General features: G+C 43.1%; 2 protein-coding genes and 1 long non-coding RNA gene across 8 annotated transcripts; all 3 read right to left on the reverse strand.

Moving 5' to 3' along the window:
- Positions 1-209: 209 nt before the first annotated feature.
- Positions 210-1,853, reverse strand: LOC127777812 (berberine bridge enzyme-like Cyn d 4). The gene has a single exon (XM_052304431.1). The coding sequence runs from the start codon at positions 1,851-1,853 to the stop codon at positions 267-269; it is 1,587 nt and encodes a 528-aa protein (XP_052160391.1). The 3' UTR covers positions 210-266.
- A 9,437-nt stretch (positions 1,854-11,290) lies between these two features.
- On the reverse strand, positions 11,291-15,073 carry LOC127775409 (uncharacterized). 6 transcript variants are annotated; one of them, XR_008017969.1, is made up of 6 exons: positions 14,598-15,073; positions 13,888-14,028; positions 13,518-13,677; positions 12,450-12,541; positions 12,075-12,158; positions 11,291-11,980 (listed from the first exon to the last, which is right to left on the reverse strand). It is a non-coding gene; the product is annotated as an uncharacterized LOC127775409 (long non-coding RNA). The 6 variants fall into 6 exon arrangements; XR_008017968.1 differs by having other exon boundaries at positions 11,291-12,140; XR_008017966.1 differs by having other exon boundaries at positions 11,291-12,158.
- A 7,157-nt stretch (positions 15,074-22,230) lies between these two features.
- Positions 22,231-24,155, reverse strand: LOC127777244 (berberine bridge enzyme-like Cyn d 4). Its single transcript, XM_052303810.1, has one exon. The coding sequence runs from the start codon at positions 24,115-24,117 to the stop codon at positions 22,531-22,533; it is 1,587 nt and encodes a 528-aa protein (XP_052159770.1). The 5' UTR covers positions 24,118-24,155; the 3' UTR covers positions 22,231-22,530.
- Between the last annotated feature and the right edge of the window lie 1,561 nt (positions 24,156-25,716).

Consider the following 25,716-nt stretch of genomic DNA (forward strand, 5'->3'; position numbering starts at 1 on the left):
TTTAGCTAATTCTTAGTACGCCCCAAATCCTTGGGGAATATAGAGGCTGCATTGAAATCCATTATCTAAAAATGACAAATAGGTATTCAGATACATACATAAATATATTTTTATCCTTGAAAAAAATCAGTATTTTTCTTGAGAAAATGATTGGTACGTGATCTGCATACATTTCCACTGCAAATGGATCACCCTAGAAAAGAACTACCAGTAGGTATCCGAAAGAAATTATTACTTTTACATATGCCTGAAATGCCACATGATCATCACTCGAACAAGGGAGGAATGCTCTGCTCATTCCTGAAGTAATCATCAGGATCCACCTTGGCCTTCACTTTGGCAAGCCTTTCGAAATTGCCCCTGAAATACTTCTCCCCCCAAACCTTGCCATGGTGATAGCTGCTGATGCCGTTCACCACCTTGTTCCTCCCAAGATCAAGGTCCCTGTAGTTGGCATACGCCTCCCTGGGGTTCTTGCTCCCGTAGGGCTCCATGAACTTGTACAGGTCCCTGCTCCACTTCAAAGCCAGTGTACCATTTGCATCACCACTCCAGTACGTGATGTACTGGATGTTATACAGGACGCCTTCCCGGTGCGGGAACGGCGTCGCGGATTCATGGATGCGGCTGATCTTGGCACCGTAGGGGTCTATGAACAGCTGAACCTCACCGAAGTTGGTTAGCTGTTGTAGCTTGGCGAAGATCTTCTTCCAAATGGACTTTGGGATGGGGTGCCTGACGTAGTCGGATCGGTTCTTGGTGTTCACCCTGGAGATGGAGCTCCGGTTCAGGATGTCGGCCACCGTCGCGTTGCTGCCGAGGTGGATGTAGGGGATGGACTCGATCCATGTCATCTCGTTGCAGTCCGCCCTTGTCATGGCGAGGTCGGGGAATCGGTGGTGCATCAATGGCAGGAGCTCGTCGCAGGTGCCGAGGTACATGGCCTCGAAGGTGACGCGGCGTGGCTCGGCGATGACCCTGACCATGATGTCGTCGGGCAATCGGGGCGCGATCTCCTGCCATTTCGTGAGGACGTCGATGGCGCCGTGCTCCGGCGTCCTGACCACGTCGAACACCGTGACGGTGGGCGGGACGGGGACGAGCTTGATGTGCCAGGAGGCCACGATGCCGAAGCTCCCGCCGCCGCCGCCGCGGATCGCCCAGAAGAGGTCCTCGCCCATGGCGTCCCTGCCGAGGAGGCCGCCCCTCGCGTCGACCAGCGTGGCGTTCACGACGTGGTCGACGGCGAGGCCGTACTTGCGCTGCAGCATGCCGAAGCCGCCGCCGCTGAAGTGGCCACCGACGCCGACGGTCGGGCAGACCCCCGCGGCGAAGCCGAGCCGCGGCGCGCTGCTCCAGATGGCGTGGTACAGCTCGCCGAGCGTCGCGCCGGACTGCACCCACGCCGTGCCGCGCGCCGCGTCGACGCGCACGGACCGCATCCCCGACAGGTCGACGACGGCGAACCGCTCGCGGCGATCCTCGGCGCGGTACGAGAGCCCCTCATAGTCGTGCCCGCCGCTGCGCGCGCGGACGCGGACGCGATGCCGGCGGCCGCAGACGACGGCGGCCTGGATGTGGGAGGTCTTCTTCGCCATGACGATGCACAGCGGCGTCGCCGACGCGGTGGTGTTCAAGAATTTAGGGTTTCTGATGGAGGACTTGAGGATGGATGTGTAGGAAGAGGAGCTCCTTGTGTGTATGAGCCATGGAGGAATGGATTTCTTGGTGAGGCAATGGATGAAACCTTTGGAAGAAGGATCATGATCAGAAGCTATGGCAGGACTGGGGATGTAACAAGAAGAGAAGATGCAGAAGATGATGAACAACAAGAGGGTTTTGGAGTTGCTCATGTTTTCTGTTGATTCTTTGGCTTTGGTAATTTGGATTGTAAGTAGGTAGACAGGGGTTGTATATATGGGTGATCATGTCTATCCATGCCTCTATTGGCATGTCTAAGATAAGGAACAGTTATCACTTACTGATGCTTTCTGCGCATATATGCAATTAATGTTCCTATCTGGCTAATTTGCCAAATATTTTACTAATTCATTAATTATCCATACTTGGCATATCATAGAAAAACATATATTTAGTATTATTTTACAAGAAAATAATCAGAGTTTCAAATCTCCAGCTATAGCAGGCACTATCTTTGGCTATAGCTGTTTGAGTTCTACTTTTTTCCGATTATACATATATGGAAGACACATGCACACACCCCACTACTACCATACTCACGTACCCTATAGCATAAACTTGAAGTGATGGAAACTAGTGTGACAAATCACTAACCTCACTTATGAAAAACACATTTGCATGTGTAATATTCATGTATGAGTATATATACAAACACACATTTCTATTAGTTAATTAGTAAGTTGATCATGAAAATATAATGATTTGGTACTTCTTTAAGATGCATTGTCATGTTTGAAAATCGAAAAAAGATGACATCTTAAAAAGAAATAGAGGAGCTCCTCAGTCTACTAATTTAATTATCAGGTATATACCATTTTTCCTTTTGTATTCACCTGCTCATGTGGAATGTAATTAATACATTTAATATATGATTTCTGGGAAATTTTATTTTGGTATGGAATTAAACTACTTTACTATTATTTTTTCCTGATGCCAGCCATACAAAACTAGTTTTACTTTGGCAAATTTTGCTACAAAGATATCACGGCCTCTTGATTTTAGTTTTAGCACACCACACAAAATGACTTTTTGGAAAAAAAACTTTATAAAATAGTTATTGCCAGGGGTCACCGCGTTGATTATTTTAGTGTTTTTATGTTGATGACACGAGATAGGGCCCACGCTTTTTTAGTTAGCGTGACCAAATTGCCTTTATGCATCCTAGACCATCCTCTCATCTCCTCTCCTCTACGGCCGCGATTCTCCTGCCACCCCCATGATGGTCCCGATCTAAGCATGTCCAACATCGACGGCGAGCACCGCCGGCCCTCGTAGCGTCACCGCGATGGGCCAACCCGCTGACACCAGAGGATGGAATCCTCCTCGGCCATGTCGTTCGTTGCTCGCCCCTATGGCACCCTCCGCGGCCATGGGGGCATTCGTTGCTCGGGGCTGTGGCACCCTCCGTGGCCGTGGGGGTGTCCTCCTCGTGTCCCCCCGAGAGTCCACTTATTTGTACTCCCTCCGTACTCGTAAAGGAAGTCGTTTTGGACAGCGACATGGTCTCCAAAACATAACTTTGACTTTCGGTTTCTATAAAAATATTTATTAAAAAGTGATATATGTATACTTTTATGAAAGTATTTTTCAAGAAAAATCTATTTATATAATTGTTACATTTTCAAACTCAACAACTTGAGAGTTATTTATGATTTATATATATTCCCAATATTTGACTTAAATATTATCTCAAACGATTTTCTTCACGAGTACGGAGGTATGGATCACCGACTCGAGGACCACATCAAATGCACTCGGTTGTGCTCGTGCACCTCGCCAACTGTGGGGACAGCGCCACGACATGCATCTCGTCTATACGGGGAGGCAGCTCGTGTCGGAGAGAGCACCAGCGAGTGGCAGCTAGCTAAGGCCCTGTTTGGGGAAGCTTCTAGCAGCTGTAGCTTCTCCTAAAATCTCCAGTTGACAGAAGCTCCTTCAAACAGTCCAGCTTTTTATCCAGATTCTAAGAATCTGTAGTTGTAAAATCTGGAAAATGAACTAGAAGCCAGAAGTTAGGTTCTCAGCTTCTCTAGATTCTCATCAGCTGGCTCCTCAGCATCTGCTTCTCAGAATTTTAAAGCTCCCCCAAACAGACCCTAAGCCTCCCACATCGCTTCCACCCTACCAAGTCCGACCCCGTCCAGCTTCGCCGCTAACATGGATGAGCTAGTCCAGGAGTTCATTCTCTCTGCGCACCAAGCTAATCAGTCTAAACAAAACACGCAAGGGCAATTTGGTCACATTGGCTAAAAAAGGAGCCTATCTGCGTCATCAGCACAAAAACAGAAAAATAATGGGACCGGTATCTTAAATAATCATATTTATGAAGTGTTTTTTCTTCAAAAATCACTTTGTGCAATGCTCTACCGTTAAAACCACGAAGTTGGATTGTCTTGAAGCAGGATTTACCTTTACCATATGATTTTGGTATATGCCTCGTTTTGTATAGTATTTAATTTTGTCTAGTTTTGTATGGCCGGCATCAGACATGCTCATGCATGCCTGGTTGGATGGAAAACACATGGATTTTTTAATTAACATTTTGGAAAACATTTTACTTAACATTTTGGTTTTTTAATCCATTTTGGTGTAATTTTGTATGGCTGGCATGCATTTGCACGCTTGGCTGGAAGTAAAATGTTTCCAGCGAAAGCATTGATGAGCTTAACTGTGATTTGTAAAATTGTTAATTACTGTCAGCTGTCCTGGCGCTTAGTGTGCTACGCCAAGTCCTGTCGCAGGCATGTCCCTCTGGCCGAGAAGGCCTCTCTGATTTTTAATGGAACTGGATTTGAACTAGCGACACCTAGCCTTATTTATTTACATACAATTCAAATCACTAATAATCCCTCTGGTCAAAATCATTCGTTGTTTCTAAGATAAAAAAAGAATAATGAAAGCTGAAGAAGCTCTAAGTTATTTGCACCGTCTAAAGCGATAAATATTTCTGTGTGGAAAGTATATTTTAATACTGGTTTAAAAGCACATGGTTGTCTATCCGTCCATCCATAGCGTAGTGCCAAATCAGCTAAGCTTCTTAAAATAGGAAAAAAAAATGCAACGGCTTAAAGCCTTCAATCAAGTTTGGTAACGAGAATCCTCACACACAAATAGTCAAATATGCGTGACGCCCATGTGAATTTCTACCCTTTTCTTTTTCAACCAATACTAATGGCGATTAATTTCTATTTTCAGTGCCTCTTTCACATGAACCCTTTCCTTTTCTGCCCCTTTCAATTTGTTCGATTTTGTGGGAACCAATTTTGGAACGAATTGAAAACGCGAGTCTAAGCCTCCCTCACAGTCACAGTAGCCCCTGCATATGCTGGGCTTACTCTTTAATTGGGCTAGTTTAGGCCTAATAGAGAGTCGATATTTTTTTTCTTTATTGAACTTGTTTCATTGAATTCAGTTCAAAACTTTCGTCACAAACTTTCAATACCAGAATTTTATATGTAGAAACTTTGTTTAGTTATGCATAAAGTTTCTGAGTAAAAAGTTTGTTATTTTGTGTATAAAGATTTCTAGTGTTTAGAAAAACGTCTAGATATTTAAACAAACTTTTATTTGAGTAGAAAGTCTATGAGCAGATTTTTTTGAAAAAAAAATATCAGAAGTTTCTAGGAACTTTTTACTCATCTATAGTTAATATTGTTGAGTAGTTTTTTTTTTGTTTCTCCAGAACTAGGAAATTTTTATTCATGTAGAATATTTATGGGTAGAAGTTCTCGTCTAATAAACAGGATGCTACTAGAAGTGCTAGTCCTAGTCTAATCACGCCATAATGGTGCATGTCAAGAAGACATTTTCTTACGGTTAGCAAAAAAATCATAATATCTATGGCTTTCTAGATTTGGTGGATTTTACTTGATGGTCGGCTGACGGAATAATTAACCTTGGTAGTTTTTGACCGCCAAGAAAATTACGGATTCTTGTAGTGATGTAATCTAACTGCAAAAAAAAAAAGAATACTATGTACTTCCTCCGTTTCACAATGTAAGACTTTCTAGAATTGCCCAGATTCATTTAGATGTTAATGAATCTAGACATATGTCTACATTCATTAACATCTATATGTATGTGGCCAATGCTATAAAACCTTATATTGTGAAACGGAGGGAGTACGTAGGTTGAGCATATGTTTGCAGGAGCGGATCTAGCATAAGATTAGAGAGGAGGACTCATCTCCTTCTTACTCCTATAGTCCACCCTTTTTTTCCTTCTCTCCCTCTTCTTCTCCTTTCACTCTCTGCTTCTTGTTGGAATTAATAGATGGGCCTTAGCTCACAAAGAAAAGAAGGGTCTTACCTCATGGGATGGCATGCATGGGGAGTTTAGTACCACCTTGCTTATTCTAGGAGAGGGGGACCTCCTTAAAAAGGAGGATGCCCTCCTAGCCACTTGAAGCATGTGTGGTGGAGAGAAGAGGGGGAACACGCGCGCGCTCGCTCGCCTTGCCTGGCAGGGTAGGCGGCGCGCGTGCACGATGTACGCGTCGAATGGTCCACAAAATTGGCTCCTCACCATTGTGCAGATGCAACCTCGTTTTGCAGTTTTGTTTTGCTGCGGGAAATTCAGATTTGTTTTGTTTTGGAAACATTCCGAAAAATCCGATGCGTGAAAATGGCGTGGAGTCCGGATAAGTTATACGCGACTTATCTGGTTCGGTTACGCGGAGTGGAGATCGTGCGGGCGCCCTGATCAAGCGACCTATCTCTATATAAGCTGAGCCGTCGCCTTCACGCCACACACGTGAAATCAATATAGGGCTTGCCTCTTACTCTGTGCTGCACCGTCGCTCGTAGACTACTCCATCCCGCTCGCCGGCGTGCACCGGCGATCGGGAGAGCAAGTCTCCGAAACCTCTGCCTTCGACGTCCTGCACCGAGAGAATGCGGCAATAAGGTTTTTGGGAAGCGATTCGCGTGACTGCTCCCTGTTCGTCCGCGACGGCTCGCCTTTCTCTCCGCTCGCGTGCTGCGCGCCTTCGTCGACGCCCGCAATCGCGAACAGTTCCTACTGAGCAACCGGTTTTTCCGCAACCTCGGTACGTGTTCAATATGTTGCACATATTTGATCTGTTCATGTTATACTGTGTAGTTTACATGTGTAGATCTAATGATGTGTTCATTTTTTTAGATAATGGAATATAATATCCCGGCCTTTACTCAAAAGAGCTACAGCCAATTATTACATAGTAGTTTTCATGAACATAGTGTAAATCTAAATGAATAGAACACACCGAAGATCACTATTATTGAAACCAGCCTAATGTAAGGAGATCACAATTATTGAAGTCTATTTGTAAATCTCCAACCATAATTGGCAAATAGTTGCATAACCGTGGTCTCCAACTTTCGGCATGCAACCTTCAGAAACTCTTCATCTTCATCACACCTTTGTAGTTGTGCCCAAAACCGGAGCCAATGAGTTGCCCTGAAAATAACCTGCATATAGGAAAATGATGGTGATTTGTCAAAAACCATATCGTTCCTACTCAACCATATTGCCCAACAAATGGCAGAAGCTCCAACAAGTATCAGTTTACTCATTTTCTTATCAACTCCCAAAAGCCACCCATTAAAAATATGAGATATGCTAACTGGAAGATTAAAACCAAAAGAGAACTGAACTGCTCTCCATAGAAATTTCGCAAAATGACAATCCATAAAGAGATGTTGAATAGACTCATTCTTCAAACAAAAAGAACACCTCAAGCTGCCATTCCAGTTACGCCTTGCCAAATTATCCTTAGTTAACACAACCCCTTTAAGCAGGTACCAGATGAAAATTTTAATCTTAAGTGGCAACTTAAGCTTCCAAATACACTTGTTTCTCTCGATATAGCCATTATTAATTAAAGCTAGGTACATAGACCTCATCGAGAACAAGCCATTCTGATGGAAATTCCATCTAAAACTATCAGACAAATCATTCAACTGAATATGTACTATAGAGGCACACAACTGATACCAACAAACAAGATTCTAACCAACTAAAGCTCTCCTGAAAGAAACATTAAGCGGAACAGATCCCATAACAGTGGCAATAGAAGATGTTTTCCTCCGAACAATTGCGTACAAAGATGGATATTTATCCTTAAAAGCCAAGTTACCAATCCATCTATCTTCCCAAAATCTGATTTGTTCCCCATTATTGACAATCCAAGAACCCATATTTAAGAAAGTACTTTTGACATTCATAAAACCAGACAAAAAATGGGAATCACCTTATTTCCTGTCAACTTGGGTTATAGATTTATTATAAAGATATTTCCTCTTCAATAAATCATGCCAAACCCCATCCTCATTAATTAACTTAAACAACCATTTACTTAAAAGACATTTATTTTGTATCTCCAAATTATGAATCCCAAGACCCCCCTGGTCCTTGGGTTCACAAACAACATCCCACCTAGTGAGCCTGTATTTTTTCTTATGGTCATCCCCTTGCCAAAATAACCGCGATCTATAATAATCAATTTTACGAAGAACCCCTTTCGGCACCTCAAAAAAAGATATCATAAACATGGCTAAACTTAAAAGAACAGAATTAATCAACACCAGTCTACCACCAACAGATAAATGCTTGCCTTTCCAACTACTAAGCTTTTTCTCAATTCTCTCTTCAATAAGTTTCCAATCTTTATTAGAAAACTTCCTAAAATGCATCGGAATTCCAAGGTATTTAAAAGGAAAGGTACCTAACTTACAACCAAAAATATCAGAATATTGTTCATAACATTCCTTTGCCTGACCAAAGCAAAATAATTCACTCTTGTGAAAATTTATTTTTAGGCCAGATAACTTTTCAAATACCGATAAAATCAGTTTCAAATTCTTTGCCTGTTGCAAGTCATGCTCCAAAAAGATAATAGTATCATCTGCGTATTGTAAGATAAACACACCATCATCAACAAGATGAGGAATAACCCCATTCAAGAGTCCCGCCTCTTTAGCCCTCTTAATGATGTGTTCATGCTAGTTTACATCTGTAATGTCATGATTTATTTATGAAATAAATTAAATTATTATGTGCTTATAATTTCAACACTTCTATCAATCAATGGTGATATAGCAGGGTGGGAGGAACTTGAGTCCCTCCAGCATTCACACTGGATCTGCCCTGCATGTTTGCTAGCCTGCTTCACACTCTTGAGTTGAATCCAAGTTTATACAGAATATGCACGTGGGAGTGTAGGACGCACATAGGACAACACAATTGCGCAGACCATACAAATGGTCACATACTTGGAGCCAGTGTTTACCTTACTGTTACCGGGGTAAATGGGTTAAAACAATATTTCCTCATATAGCTGTGAGCTCGGAGAAGATAGTCTTAAGGTAACTAGGGGGAAATATTTTTCACATGCGAATTGTGTTTATGTTTGTAGAAACATATGCATGATTTCCTCGAGCGCTATACTAAAAAGTATATGGCTAAACGCATGCGTAAACAGGTTAGCTGCCGTATGTATAATTCTTTTTTGGTTAGCAACGAGTTGTATTTTAAATTATATTTTCTGTTTTAAGTAGAAATAATATGTAAGATATCTAGACAACATAAGCTTATATAAATCAATGTGGTTTATAATAATTTAAATAGTATATAGAATGATAATTCAAATATAAAAGTAAATATGATGTGGTTTTATGAGAGAAGAAAATGAGGAAGATAATTTGGACCATAGATTGATCATCCAAGGATTAAAAACAATTGAATGAGATGGCTTAATGAGAAAAGAGAGAAATAACGTTACCGACATGAGAATGAACTATATATGTGTATATAGGATATTGTAAAAATTAATAGAGATACATATTGAAATATTATGTGAATTATGTGGGATGATGGATCAAATGATTGTATGTTTAAAGCTCTAAAATTTAGTAAATTATATAGATACTATAACATGCTTATTTCATATCAATACATACGGTAAACTTAAATTTAATACAACACATACATAGTAAATTTGATATAATGGCATGCACATAGTAATTTTTTCTCTAAATAAATTTGCTTTGACATTAGTATATAAGTTCTGTGATGCATTTTACGAGTTTGACATAATCATAGTTAATTATTTGTTATTATGATAATATTACTTATTTTATATCAATAAATGGAACATTTAAAAATTTAACAATGATGGAAGTAATAGGCATGAAAGCATATCGTAAATTATTAGATGTGGTAATATTAGATGTGGTAATATTGGCCCTGTTTGGATCCAAGGGCTATTTTTTAGCCCTCCCTCAAATAGTCTAAATAGCCCTAAAAGATCCAAAAGGGTGAGCTATTTGAGGGCTATTTGGAAATAGCCCACCCAAAAAAACTATCCCACCCAAAGGGTGCTAATTGAAGCTATTTTGAGTGGAGCCCACTAAAAGATGTCTTTTCTCTCTCCCACAGGCGCACGGGATTAGAAAACACGACCTCCTCTCTCCCTCTCTCCGCACGATCGCGCGCGCAGCCGCGGGGCATTTTCGCCACCGCCGCCTCCACTCCTCGCTGGCCCCCACCAGCACCGTCGCCTCACCCCAGCAGCGCCGCCGCCCCCATCTCCTCCCCACCAGCGCCGCCGGCCCCGCTCCTCGCCGACCGTCAACCGCGTCGCCGCCATCCCCCACTCGAGCCGCCACCGGCCCCTCACTGCTCGATTTGTTTTCTTGTCCATGGAGGGTGATGGCTTCGATTTCTTCTTCGAAGATCCAAATCCAAGCGTCTGGCCGTCGCAGCCGTCGGCGACCGGCCCCGGCCATGCTCCTCCCCGTGCCGACGTGGATGCGTTGGACCTCAACTTTGTTAAAGAAAAACTTTGTTGTTTTCTCCCTTTATGCTACAAGCTTATGAGATAGAGCACAGTCCTAGTGATAGAGCACAACGGCATGGCATATGCAACCGGCCACACCAAGACACATGCACAAAAGATCCAGTGGAGAAAGAGAGAAAAGGGTAGTTATGATTGGGAAAGTGGACTAAAGGTCAAATAGCTCTTGCATCCAAACAGCTTAAGGGCTATTTCATTGAAGGGCTATTCCTTGAGCTAAAAAATAGCTCTCAAAATAACTCTTGGATACTTCTCCAAACAGGACCATCGTTAACTACGAATCATAATAAATTTGTTAATTGTTAATGTTATTTTTTTTAGAATTGCACAGTACAACACAAACACTCACAATGCACGCACACTCACCCCTATGAATGCATGCACGCAAATCCTATCCCTATGAGCATCTTTGAAGATTGGGCCGACAAATTTTATTATTGTTACACCTACGCTTCATTCATGCTAAGTATATTCTACAAACACATACATTTATGTTGTTAACTAGTTATCGTGCACGTGCAAGGCACGTTTTGGTATTTTTTATGCAATGCACTCCATATAAATTCTACCGATAAAAATAGAGTTTCATATACCATGATAGGATGACAATTTGTATGGATCCATTAAAAACACCAGCACTGTGCATTCCTAGAGTGCCAATATAAAATGCAGTGCACTGCCGGAGAAGCAAACCTTGTGTTTCTTGCTCCAAGAATCTGTATCTAATTCCAGATAATTCATTCAGCATAGGAAAAATTGTAAAGAATATAGATTTGAATTGACATCTTTAATAATAGCACAATGGTTATCTTCATACAATCTGACCTTTTTATACAAAATTTAAAATGCATTTATATGATTCTTGAAATGCGAACACCACCGAAAGAGATTATAAGGCAATGATTTGTTGTATCTGAAGCCTTTAAAGTACAACAATTGATCTCTCCCTTCACTTGCAGCCATATGTCTATACAATTGTCCACGCCAGAGTGCAATGAAAGTGGATTTTGTGGTGATGGTGATTCTTCTCCTACTGACAATCTCCCCAATCATCAAAGCCCAAGTTGTCATGATGTTATAGAGTTATAGAATACGCAGTGATGCATTTGAATTAATAAGGATCAGACAATTGCTAAGATTCCAGTGCATGTCACTGGGTAGGCCAAGGGGAATTGGTGTGCATCACCTGTTCATGCAAATGGATTTGGTGTAGAGCTTCCAACAACATTATCCATTGCAATAGGCCAAGGGGCACCGATCAGTGGCCACCTGCATACATACACATATTGAAATTAGTAGTTCATCAGTCAAGATGATCACTGGTTATCTTGGGCTCTATCAGTTGTTCATAGCAAGAGGACAACTCATGTGCATGATCAAATAATCATGTAGACGATGGAAATAAGTGTCCCACCAGCTTTAGGCTCTATCATAATGCATGTTTACCTGCAGGAAAGTGTACTAAATTATTGAAAAGTTTGAAGTGAATCTTATTTCCATATTCTACTGCATAGAAACAAAATTCAAGGAAGAAATTCACATAACAGTCTTCTCCTTTTTGTCTCTGCCTCCATTAACAGAAATTCCAAAGCTCCATATGAATGCCCTATAGGACAATAGGACACTGCACATAAATATGTCATCAATTTCTCATATTCTTATTTGTAGAACTGCATTACAGGGAGGAATACAATAGCCCATGGCTAGCATAATTCTCATGGAGGTAGATTTCAAACAGATCAAAATAGCAGAACTATAATGACTCATATGAGCAAGCCCGTGATTAGTCGATGGAGAGCATGTTTTGGAATATATATCACAGGAAATAATATATAATATCTATTGTAATATACAATGTGACACCCAACTATTAGTCCATTTAAGTCAGTAATTCATGGAAAAAAAAGGTGCATACACTGTCTAATTATAGCTCACAGTCCACTTTCCCTGTCTCTTTGCGCCCTTCCTCTTCCCCTGCTTTTCCTGTGAGCCATCGAGCTGCCACCACTGGACATACCAAGGAGTAAAAATTAAAATTGTGCCATCAGTATTCAGTAACTTACAAAACAAATAGCTTTATTTGATGAGAGGCATATACATGGATATTGCAAAGTTTTATTCACTCCAAATCTGAAGATGTACACATTGGCCTAAATCTATATAAATCTCAAGACATAAGCAGGTGACCTTATATAAACCTCAAGATATACACAGGTGACCAAAATATTGACACAATAATTGATTTACTTTTCCACTTAAACTGAAAAGGTTGTGTATGGTCCAAACAGAATGAAAAACAGTCACAGAAATTGTTTCAGTAGAGAGATGGGTACCATTCCCTGGTCTCCGAAGCAGACTACCGTTCCAAAGGTCATATAAAGTGCAGACGACATCAATCCAAAGTGGCAAGCAGAATGATCTATACATGGATGTGTTAAACTTAACTCGACACTGTCAAGCCATCAACTCTGATTCGATGAACATTCATTCTTTTTTATATATATATCCTCGATTAAAATTTCTGATAACTATTGAAATACATAATTGCCAAGCCTACTCCTTTTTCCCAAGTTATGTTTTCTAATAACGTCTAAGCAGTAAAACTTTGTGTATATAGAATGATCTTCTTCAAATTTTGTGCATATAGAATGATCTTCTTCTTTTTTTTGCCCTGCCTCCCGTTTATCTATTACTCTTTCTTCTTCTTGCAGGGAAAGAAAAATCAATCCCCGCTGACTTATGCACAAACTGCACAAATTTCATAAAGTGCATGCATATATGCATTCTGATTTTCATCTCAGATGCAAGAATTTGCTCAAAAATAAATACGATCTTCAGCCAATGTGCAGAGGTATGCATAAGTCAATTGATTCTAACCTGTGGCAGTTAGGTTAACCAGAGACATTCAAGTACATTTGCTGGAGATAATTCAACCACTTGAGAATATTTTCATACATTTTCAGTTTTTCAGTATGGTCGTAACCTGTGGCAGCGGTGGAGTTTGGCGGCGGCGGCGGCAGCTGGGGATGACCTCGGCTCCGTCGGCGGCGGCAGATGGGGAGGACGTCGGCTCCATCTGTGGCCGATGGGGAAGAGGGACGACCTCATCTCCAGCGTGGCCAGCGGTGGAACCATATCTTGCACTGTTGCAGAGTTAGGCATTTTGCAACATTACACATTGGGTTAGCATCAAGGTTGAACCATATATTGGGAGGAAAATTATGCTAGCTTTACTTGCATCGTAATGTAGAAAGGAAATATCGTTGACTCCTTGGCTCATAGCACAACAAAGTTTCAGTTAATAATTAACGCATGAAGAAAGATAAAAGAAAAAACAATGTGCCTGTGCTTACCACCATGGCGAGCGAGACCAACAAATCGAAGGGCGCAGCACGACGGTAAGTCGTAATCACGAAAGCCAATAGAGCAACTCAGTCGTCAGAAGCAGTCGGCAGACCACCAATCACATGAAGGGTGGAAGAAGCAAATTCCATCTGTTAAGTTCAGTGCAGTAAATATTTTAGATACTCAAACCTTATATATACCGATACATATTTAGTTGTTTATATACTGCTTAATATCTTAGTCAATTCATCTGCACCCGTGGTCAGTACGTGTACAAACCCAGGTTTGCACATGCATCTGTACATTACTATATAATTCATATAGAAAAGAAATGAGTCTAAACTTGAACAGCTTTTCAGGACGTTTTCTAGTCACGGGAATTGTTTCAATCTCATCCCTTTTTATTGTTTGATTGCTCTACTTTCGTATACAAGAAGAAGTACAGGACAAGGAATGTTATAAGTCGTAACCAGACTCATAACAGATATGGACCAGAGCACATATATGAACAAAATGAAGAAGGTGTAATATATTCCAACCCGGTACAGAACCTGCAATTGATAGTACCAGATGATTCAGATCAATATACCTATCAACAGGAGTAGCAAATATCCATAGAACTAACCCCAGCTTCAGGGATCCAAATAAGTCGATCTGGGAGAGGGCATGGACTGGAATGTGACAAGGTGTGGCAGCAGCGGGGGATCGAAGGCGTTACCTGAGGGTGAGAAGGGAGGAGATCACCGGCGAGGAGGCCCATGCGACAGGGAAGGAGCAGGAAGCCCGACGAACTTCTTGTGCGGCGCCGCGAGTGACGACGATCTTCCTGGGCGGCACCGAGGTCAAGGGATCCCATCGAAGTCGAGCTGAGCCTTGATCGCCTGTGGGAAGGGGGAGGGGGGTGCGACACGGGGATTCCGGGCACGACCTGCACACTGCACAGGTAGGGTAGGGGTAGGCAGTGGGCGATGAACGGCGCCGAGCTCCGCTGAGCCGTCGGAGTGGAGAGGATGCGCAAAGAGCGCATGGCCGGCGCGGCGGAGGGGACGGTTGAGGTGGAGTGGGAGGGATGACGGGGCGACGGCGGCGCGGCGCGTTGGCAGCGTCGGGGGTGGTTGGCGTGAGGGTGGGGATTTTTGGGTGAGTGCGAGAGAGAGAATGGGAGAGGTGGCGTGATTTTCGGGTGAACCATGTCGTGAGGGGGGAGGGGGGATGGAAATGCGGAAGAGAGGCTGATGGGGGAACGTGGAACAATCTGATTTTCGGATGTTGCATGGATTTGATGGATGAGATCTGTAGGATGAATGGATGGACGGCAGGGATTTTACCTGTTGATTTGGCTAGTTGGATTGGGAGGGGTGAACTACTCCTTTTTATGTTAGTATAGATTATTCTTATAAATTTAAGCTAATTATTGTAAACAACAAACAAGAAACACATTTAATATAAAAGGGAGGTTATGGTCCCGCGGACGTGTGTCCCTATAAACTAGTTGTTAGTGGATGATAATGTATGGTATATTGAGATTTAAGATATAGCGGGTTGTAATTTTATAGAAAGATAGGATAACAAAAAATTACAATTATGGTCCAAAGCTGCCAACGCGTAAGCCGAGACACCTTCGGAAACAAAACGAGAGGAAAGCTCTCTCCTACGACCTAGCTGTAGAGCTGGATAACGAGCCAGCTCGGCTCGTTAAAGCTCGGCTTGTTTGAGCTCGTTGTCTTAACGAACCAGCTCGGCTCGGCTCGTTAATGTTAACGAGCAAAAAGACTAGCTTGGCTCGGCTCGCGAGCTGGCTCGTTAAGCTCGTTAGGCTTGTTAATGAGCTATATTTTATTAATATTATATTAATAATTTCAAATTTAACATTTTATTATGTATTAACATAATAATTAACACTAACTAACATAGTACTCACTGAATATGAATAGTTTTGATGTAACTAAAAGAATAAGCACTAGTCAACAAACACTAAGTTCATGAAGATATGATGATATTTTATACTAACGAGCTAAACAAGCAGCTCGCGAGCTAGCTCGTTAAACTCACAAGCTAAAAAGTTAGCTCGACTCGACTCATTAAAACTACAAGTTCTAATCGATCCGAGCCGAGCTTGCTACGAGCCGATCCGAGCCACGAGTTTTGAGCTTTTTATCCACCCTACCTAGCTGGCCCAACTCATGTGCCACTTCATTCGTGCTTCGATGGCATTTGGAAATCTAAAAAACTGGAAAGAATGAATGGATCTTTTGGCTTCTTCTATGGAAAAGCAGTTGGCTGACTGAGAAGAGAGTCGTTGAGCGCCAGGACGGTTGCCATCCAGCCGGCCACATAGCCACATATATAGGGTTCGACAAATGCCTGTCAACGCAGCTAAGCTTTTCATCTCTTCAACTGATCTGCAAAGCTGATCACTGGACCAACTAGAGAATACGACATTTCCCAAATGGTTTCTAGCGATAAAACCAAGGCCCACATGTCTTGTATTTGGAACAAAGCCGGCATCCACATTAAGTTTTATCCATCCAGGGAAAGGTGTTGTCCATGGCATTCTCTTTTGGTTCAAGTTCTGAATGTCCGGGAATACTTTATGTTGTTCCATGGATGATCCCTCATTGTGAACACCTATTATTTTTTTTAAGGAGAATGCTACAGAATAGTATTCTATTTATATAGGATGATAGTACCTGATACCTGGATATCATATAATACATACGTATTAGGCGATATCTCATAGGTATCATCCTGTTCGAACGGGGTAGCAACCGAAACCTACCAGATATTAGGCGATTTCTCTGAGGTATCATTATATCGAACGGGGTATTGTCATTTAGTATTTTTAAATGGGGTATTGTTGTTTAGTATTTCCCTTTTCTTTAACACAAAAAGAGACAACACTAGGAACCTAACAACTCTTGATCAAGTTGTTTCTTGTCTATAGGCCACGAGAAATAAAAAACGATTTTGTTTTTTCCGAGGAATCAAAACTATCTAGATAATAAAGTTGGTATATCGAACCATTATTTTAGTGGGACAATAACTTTCCTTGTTTTTTATTCACTAATTAAGCATGTGTTTTTTCGATTACAGAGGTGAACAAGTCGTACCTCTCTTAGAAAAAAAAAGGTCGTACATCATGGGGTGGTCAATTGACTATTTCACGCAGGAAACAGAAAGTGAACCGGCGAAAGAACAAACAGAGAAACAGAGACTTGGGGAGCATCTAATTAATCTTTCGACTTCGCTTCGCATACATGAAACGTGATCGGGCGATATGCAGGGTTGGAAATTTCGGTCATTTCGGACCCCTCCGATATGATATTATTTTGGCTGAAATTTTTTAATTTTTTCTTAAATTTTGGTAATATTTTTTAAAATTCAACTAAATTTTGTTCAAAATTTCGGTATTTTGGTGATGTCCAATCAAATCGGCTAAACCGAAATGTTTAACCCTAGGGATAACTGTGGACAAACACAGCTTAGGTCTGATTGCAAGAAAAAATTGGAAGAAATTTAGGTGTAATCTGGACAATGCCAGTGCAAACGAATCAGAGTAGAATCTGACGATGATTCTATGACATGTCGCCTGATTTGCGTTCTGACGATCGGTATGAATTTTCGCGCGTTGCCGTTGTCCAAGCAATATTTGAAATCATTTCTGGATTGTATACAGATATCATTGCATTTGTACGTGCTGCCACACAATTCCAAATGGTCAAACGCATGATATTGTTTTTCTTTTGATTACACACGTTGAAGACAAGCGAGCACACCGCTGCATATATAGTCAGAGACAGAGAGCGTCACTAAATCCCTTTTGAATTCAATAGTACAGTAAAAATGGCAGAGTTGAAAAAAAAAACTATAGACATGGATTTTAACGTGAAAAACCTCTGGAAAAAAAATCCACCACACCAATGCACAGACGCGGAGATAGCTCTCGGGTAAGTTGGTCTGTTGTTGCCATCTCCACTGCCAACGGTCATCGACATCTATAAAATTCAGTTGATGACCAAAATACGCTATTAGTCGTTCGGACGCAATAGGGTGCTAACTCCACTGCATGCCAATGCAACTAGCATTACAAGGAGTTACTTTTTAAAAGAAAAATTTTTGAAAGAAAATGATAAGTGGATTGTTTACAAGCATAACAGCAGTTACACTGAGGCATTTTCTTTCATGTAGCTTAATTATATAGAACCAAAAAAGGGGGATTACTCTGAAAACATGGCAAGCATGCCTATCAACCTCCCGCTCAATAGCTCCTACAACCTGGTCGTCCAGCATAATCATATGAAAATAGCTGAAGTTTTCGCGCAATCCGATTATAATTTTCTCAAAGAAGAATCATATTTGCCAGACAACTACTGTCAGGGTTATGGATACCACATACCTAATAGTAGTTGACTAAATATCGGCAGGACCCACCACATACCATGTCTTATACGGAAACAACCTTCAGATATAGGAGGGGTTCCGCATAAGGAAGGATGAATAGAGTTCTACATGGAAACAACAAGTACTACTCGGATTGTATTCATATTGGTTTCCCTTGTTCTACTTAGACAAGGGGACACCTATGAGTATAAATACAAGGCCCCCTAGGAGGAGAGAGGAGACGAAACAATAGATCAAGACAGAAGATCAACATAGAAGCCAACAAACGCCAAGACAAGACGCCGGATATCGACTTCAGAGATAGGCATGGCTAATCCCCTACGGTGCCTACGGATACCGTCAGGAGAGATATAGCGCTGTCTCTGATCTCGACGGATGCGGATTCGAGGAGGAAGGCTACCCTGTTGTCGACTACGAGTCAGACCTTCAGACCGCCATGTCGACAACAGTTAGTTAGGCTACCCCAAATATTGTACTGGTGTGATTATGGTGAATAAGAGCAATACCGGCTTCGGCCAACAGGATGTAGGGTTATTACCTGACAATTCAGGGGCCCGAACCTGTATAAAAATCCCTGTCTCCATCTCTTTTACCTCAGTCCGCGTAAATCCTAGTACCAACGATCCCCAAACTATACAAATACCGGAATCGCGACATCAAACGTCGACAGTGGCATGCCAGGTAGGGGGATTTTAGTGCTTCAGAATTTCGACGAGATGGGTTTAAGAGATGGATTCTCCAACAACAAACTACTCGACGACTTCGGCTGTGGGGAGATCTAACCCGATCGGAATATATCCTCCGACAAGATCGGAACCATTGTCGTCAACAACTTGGTCTATCGAGATCATTCAAACGATCGCATGATATCGAACGAGTACGCAGCGAGGTAATTGGTAGATTGGTTTTTAAATTGATCTACTAATTTCGTAGGTACATCCGGCATGTATCTATTAAGGTACGCAATATCTTATATACAATTTATTGTACCTATTCAGATCATACAGCATTATCAGATCAATAATTTATTATGTTTACCTAAAGCATGTTTTTTATATAATATCTACTGTGCAAGTGTCCCCGATGTTAAATCGACTACGGTTTAATGCGGGGGCTCGCTCTATTTTCTTCCGTATAAATCATGCTTGTTTACGGTTTATATAATGCCTGATATTTACATCTGCTCGTTATATCCTGATAATGCTAGAAGATCAATGCAGTTTTTTGAGTACATACTCGATATTCTCTGCTATATGTCTTGCCTTCAAAAAAATATTTTTCAGGAACAATTGAGCACTCGAGTAGGTTGTGGTCGAGTACACCCCATTATCGAGAACGATCTCGACAAATGCAAAGTCGTCGCGCCCAACCTGCCAACGAAGACCGACGACCTATCTCATAGCACCGGCCATGGCTAGACTACTCGAGAAAAGATTGTTAACGGATAATTCCTCGCGAACGTCGTCGGCTTGATCACCCAACATAATTGCGAACGGACATCCGGATATGCTATAAGTTGGGTATGTGAGTCATGCTGGCCACATGAGATGCACATATAATAAACCAACTCTAGCGCCCCCATTTGGTGTTCCCGAACCAGTAAACCATAGCAAACTCTCGCACCGCAACTTCCATTGGTGTTCGAGAGATAATTCTACTCGCTCGCTGGTTCCCGAACCAGTAAACCGTAGCAATCTCTCGCACCGCAACTTCCATTGGCGTTCGAGAGATAATTCTACTCGCTGGTTCTCAAACCAGTAAATCGTAGCAATCTCTCGCGCCTTAACTTCAGATAGTCGAGGTACGACTACGCCAATAGTGTAGTGGTCCTCGCACCACGACTTCAGATGACTTCAGATGGTTGAGGGACAGCTGCGACTGGTCTTCGACCGGTAGCATAGCGGCCCTCGTACCAACTTCAAATGGTCGAGAGACACCTACTCACTGATTCTCAACCAGTCAATCGTAGCGATCTCTCGTACATTTACTTCTAGTGGTCGAGTTACGACTACTACCTGGTCCTCGACCAGCAGTGTAGTGATTCTCCCACTATTTCCACTTTAAGTGGTCGAGTTGGGGCTACAACTGGTTTTCGACCAACGGTGTAGCGATCCTCCCATTACCTCTACTTCAATAAAGTTGATATCAGGTACACGATATCGCCAAGTGTTTTACTCAGAGATCCCTTACCACGATGACACCTAGCGTTGAAACCTATCCTCATGTCCCTTTACGCCGTCTTGACAAGGCCTCTGAGGAACCTAAGGAAACTTTGGCTGGGGATGCCCAGAGCGGATAAGGCCTTGTCGGAACATGTAGAGACAAACGACCATGTAAGATCTGGTCATGTAAGAGTTCTCGCCGTGCGTATTAACCAAGCCTTGTGATCGGAAATTGAGTTTTCCAACTTCACGGCTGGGGGCTAGGGTCAGTGCTTTTTCAACCAAGGCAGGTCAAGGGTCCAAGAGCCTTATTCTTCGAAAACGATTCTCCGACGACAAGGCTGGGGGCTAGGGAGAGTGTATGACTCAACAAACTGACTGATCGAAGTCGGTAAGAGAGAAGATGCTCGTACACAAAATATTGGTCTGTAAATTTAATTCATTTTAGTTTTCCATACATATTATAACATGTCACTCTTTGAGCGTTCGCTCGGGGGCTATTTCTATCTAATACTCTTTTCTGAGTGTTGATTTCAGGAAAATTCTATTCGACATTGACGAAGACTCCATGTCTCTATGGTTCTACACCAAGATCGACTAAGACGAGTACGACAAATGTTGACAAGGCTTTGTCGCAGATTTTACGCCTTCTCGATCATTCGAGAATGGTTGGTGGATCTCGACAAGGAATACGGAATGAAAAGATGGTGTACCCGCCGAGATCAAAATTTCTTGACTTCAATCCAAATTCTCGATTACAGCAAGACGGGAGACTTAGTCGTATGCTCTGTACTTTCTTGGTTGACGTCGGAGATTGACTCAGACAAACCCTATAGGTGCCCGCGCGAGGCTGATAAGGGAAGTCTAACGTTATCTCTGAACTCACCGAGAATGGTCACGTGAGCTCGATAAAAGTTACTCCAAAGACTGCGGTTGAGAATATGAATTTGTTCATTAGCATTGAAGTCGGGGGGCTACTGTCAGGGTTATGGGATACCACATACCTAATAGTAGTTGACTAAATCTCGACAGAACCCACCACATACCATGTCTTATACGGAAACAACCTTCAGATATAGGAGGGGTTCCGCATAAGGAAGGATGAATAGAGTTTTACATGGAAACGACAAGAACTACTCGGATTGTATCTATATTGGTTTCCCTAGTTCTACTTAGACATGGGGACACCTATGGGTATAAATACAAGGCCCCCTAGGAGGAGAGAGGAGACGGAACAATAGATCAAGGCAGAAGATCAACATAGAAGCCAACATACGCCAAGACAAGACGCCGGATATCGACTTCAGAAATAGACATGGCTAGTCCCCTACGGTGTCTACGGATACCGTCAGGAGTGATATAGCGCTGTCTCTGATCTCGATGGATGCGGATTCGAGGAGGAAGGCTACCCTGTTGTCAACTACGAGTCAGACCTTCAGACCGTCATATCGACAACAGTTAGTTAGGCTACCCAAATATTGTACTGGTGTGATTATGGTGAATAAGAGCAATATTGGCTTCGGCCAACAGGATGTAGGGTTATTACCTGACAATTCAGGGGCCCGAACCTGTATAAAAATCCCTGTCTCCATCTTTTTTACCTCAGTCTCGCGTACATCCTAGTACCAACGATCCCCATACTATACAAATACCGGAATCGCGACATCAAACGTCGACAACTAATAGATCTTATGTTTATTTACGAAAATACAATTACAACGTACACAACTATTCTTTGACCTTTACATGAAACTCACTACAACGAATGGAGCATGCAATAAGCTCAGCTTATGTGAAAGATAGTACATCGATCCGCACCACAAAATACAATTGGAAGAAAAAAAAAAAGATAAGTACAGTGATGAATTTTCAAACATATAGACGGCGTAGCTACCCTATACACCACGCATCTTTACACATGACCAAAGATTTTTACAGCTACTAGTTTGACTGTTTGCCATGCACTGCTCCCTCTATCTCATAAAAAACTAATTTTGTATTAAATCTGATACTTCCTAATCATATCCGGTACTAGATAATTTTTTATGTGACGGAGGGAGTAGGCTATGCTACATTTGAATTGGCTCGTCATTTTCCGGCGACAAGTGGCGGGATGCTCTGCTCGTTCCTGAAGTAGTCGTCGGCGTCGATCTGCGCCTTGGCCATGGCGAGCCGCTGGTAGTTCCCCCTGAAGTACTTCTCCCCCCACACCTTGCCGGCGTCGTAGCTGCTGACGCCGCCGGTGCCGACCACGTTCTCGCCGAGGTCCAGGTCCCTGTAGTTGGCGTACGCCTCCCTCGGGTCCTTGCTCACGAACGGCGCCATGAACGCGTAGAAGTCCCTGATCCACGCCCTCTGCGCCGCGCCGCCGCCGCCTCCGCCCGCTGCGCTCCAGAAGTTCATGTACTGGATGTTGTAGAGCACGCCGCCGCGGTGCGGGAACGGCGTCGCCGCCTCCGCCACGCTGCCGATCTGCCCGCCGTACGGGTCCAGGATCATCAGCCCGGCGTTGGGCCGCGCGAGCCACCCGAAGATGGCGCTCCACGTGTCCCTGCCGATGGCTTGCCGGACGTAGTCGGAGGTGGCCTTGTTGGAGGTGTCCATGGCGATGGTCCGGTTCAGGATGTCCTCCACGGTGGCGCTGCTGCCGAGGTAGATGTAGGGGACGGACTGGATCCAAGTCATCTCCCTGCAGTCCGACCGGTTCATGCCGAGCTCCGGGAAGCGGCTGCGCATCACCGGCAGCAGCGCGTCGCAGGTGCCGAGGTAGAGGGACTGGAAGCTGGCCCTCTGGCCCTGGACGAGCACGCGGATGAACAGGTCGTCGGGGAGCGACGGCGCGACGGCCTGCCACCTCGTGACGACGTCGATGGCGCCCTGGCTCACGGTCACCGGGACGTTGAACACCGTGACGGTCGGCGGCACGGCCACGAGCTTCACCTTCCAGGAGAGCACGATCCCGAAGCTCTCGCCGGCGCCGCCGCGGAGCGCCCAGAAGACGTCGCTGCCCATGGAGTTCTTGTCGAGGAGCCTGCCCTTGGCGTCGACGAGGACGGCGTCGACGACGTTGTCGGCGGCGAGGCCGTACTTGCGGAGCAGCATGCCGAAGCCGCCGCCGCTGAAGTGGCCGCCGACGCCGACGGTCGGACACAGGCCGGCCGGGAACGCGATCCGGCCGCCGGCCTTCCCGATGGCGTAGTACATCTCCCCGAGCGTCGCGCCGGAGTCCACCCACGCGGTGGCGGACGCCGCGTCGACGCGGACGGCGCGGATGTTGACGAGGTCGAGCACGGCGAACGTCTCCGGCCGCTCCGACCTGTACGAGAGGCCCTCGTAGTCGTGCCCGCCGCTGCGGATGCGGAGGCGGACGCCGTTCCGGCGGCCGCAGAGCACGGCAGCCTCGACGTGGGAGGCGTTCGTCGGCGTGATGATCCAGACCGGCCGCGTGGTGTTCGTCAGGAACTTAGGGTTCCGGATGCCGGCGTCCAGCACCGACGTGTACGACGGCGAGCTCTGCGTGTACAGGAGCTGGCTGGGTATGCTCGCCGAGAGGCATTGGAGGAAGCTGTCCGTGGCGGCCATGGAGGACGACATGGAGGCAGCTGTGCAGAGGAAGACGAAGGCGGCTAGGGCGCCTAAGCTTCGCGACGACATGGCCATGTTTGCGTCGTGCATGCAACGATCGAACACGTACTAGCTGCTGTTTGCAACGAACGAACGATGCATTGTTGTTGCATTTTGCATGGTGTTGGGCTCTACATATAGGCAGCCATCCCACGATCGATCGAGAGCGACTTGTCACACGTGCAGAGCACGCTTCAAGAAAACGGCTCGTGCCAGTTGCCAACTAGTGTGAAAAGATTATTTTCTTTCTTTTCCAGCTTGGCTTTATGAGAAAAAGTCATGGTCAACTAACTGGCTTGGGAAAGTCTAAATATAGTATAATTATACTCTCTCCCATTATTTCCTAGCTATATACACGTCGCCTAAAAGTGCATGTTGTCATTAGTCTAGAATTAATATATTATTTTGTAAGGTGCGAAATAAAAAATTAATGATTCCAAAACTTAGGATCAATGAATACAAAATTATACATCATCGTGGACTCTCCATTTAGTTTTTCTTGATTAAATCATTTCAACATTTAGGATTAGAACAAACAAGTTGTATTTGGTTTGGAGTCAATTATAAATTTCCATTAATAATTATAAAAGTATTGTGTACTAATTATCTTAATGTATAATTCTAAAGAGGCTAGCGCCAAGGGTCTATTTGTATTTTGTAAGAAAAACTATTGCATTTTAACCTTTTTTATAAAATTTATTTTACAAATAGGTCCTTAGCACAAATCTCTTTGGCGCCGACCTCCTTCGTGTCAGCAACTTAGCTATCACGAGGGGTTGAGGGTGTCGGCGCCAATGGCATTGATGTCGACACTATTGAATCTCAACGCCAAAAGGGTTCATTCTTGGAATACTTTTTTTTTCAGATATCCATTTGTAAAATAAGTTTTCAAAAAGAGTTAAAATGTAAAAGATCGAGTTTTACTAATAGTTTAGAGTCTCAAATATAGTTTCCTATAGATTTAATAATTATAATATTTGGAATTACAAGATATGTATGAATTTGAACTGACTCTTAATTTAGTATCTAGTTAATTCAATTCCAAAATCAAAATTAGTTTAGCAAGTTGTAGTTGATATTAATCTAACAAGGGGATTGTCATGCGAAGATTGTGTGGTGTAGAATTAGATACGATATACAACAATTAAATTATATGTACAATTCTATTTTCTACCCAATAGATGATCTTTAAAAGAGATTTAGATATTTCATATCCAACTCCTAGTTTATGTTTTTATAGCTAGAATTGTAATTTTAACTGTATTTTGTACACAACTATGCTAATCTATCTTGGACCCATCATGATCTATTGGTCCAAATATTTTTGTTTTCTTCAATTAATGTGAAAAATCCTAGCCTCTAGGGCGAATATGGTAGCTTTGTTCAAGCTATCTTAATAATATATCATAGAAACATAAATAGATAAATTATGGTTTACTCTCATTTTTACATATAGCTAGATTTATTCCTTCTTGCTCAAAATAACAAGGAAACTTTCTCGGAATGTCTATAGATATGGATATATATGTTTGTCGGTGTTATAGATAAGACATATCTAATACTTTTACGTTAGGCTCGGTAGGGCCCACCATATAACAAGTGTAATCAAACCTTATATATGGAAGGTAGTCTGAATAAGGAAAGAGAAGC

The sequence above is a fragment of the Oryza glaberrima genome, chromosome 6 (assembly GCF_000147395.1).
Source record: "Oryza glaberrima chromosome 6, OglaRS2, whole genome shotgun sequence".
Classification (NCBI taxonomy): Eukaryota; Viridiplantae; Streptophyta; class Magnoliopsida; order Poales; family Poaceae; genus Oryza; species Oryza glaberrima.

Coding starts and splice junctions, on each gene's coding strand:
- LOC127777812 (XM_052304431.1), bottom strand. CDS start 1,853: ATGAGCAACTCCAAAACCCTCTTGTTGTTCATCATCTTCTGCATCTTC.
- LOC127777244 (XM_052303810.1), bottom strand. CDS start 24,117: ATGCACGACGCAAACATGGCCATGTCGTCGCGAAGCTTAGGCGCCCTA.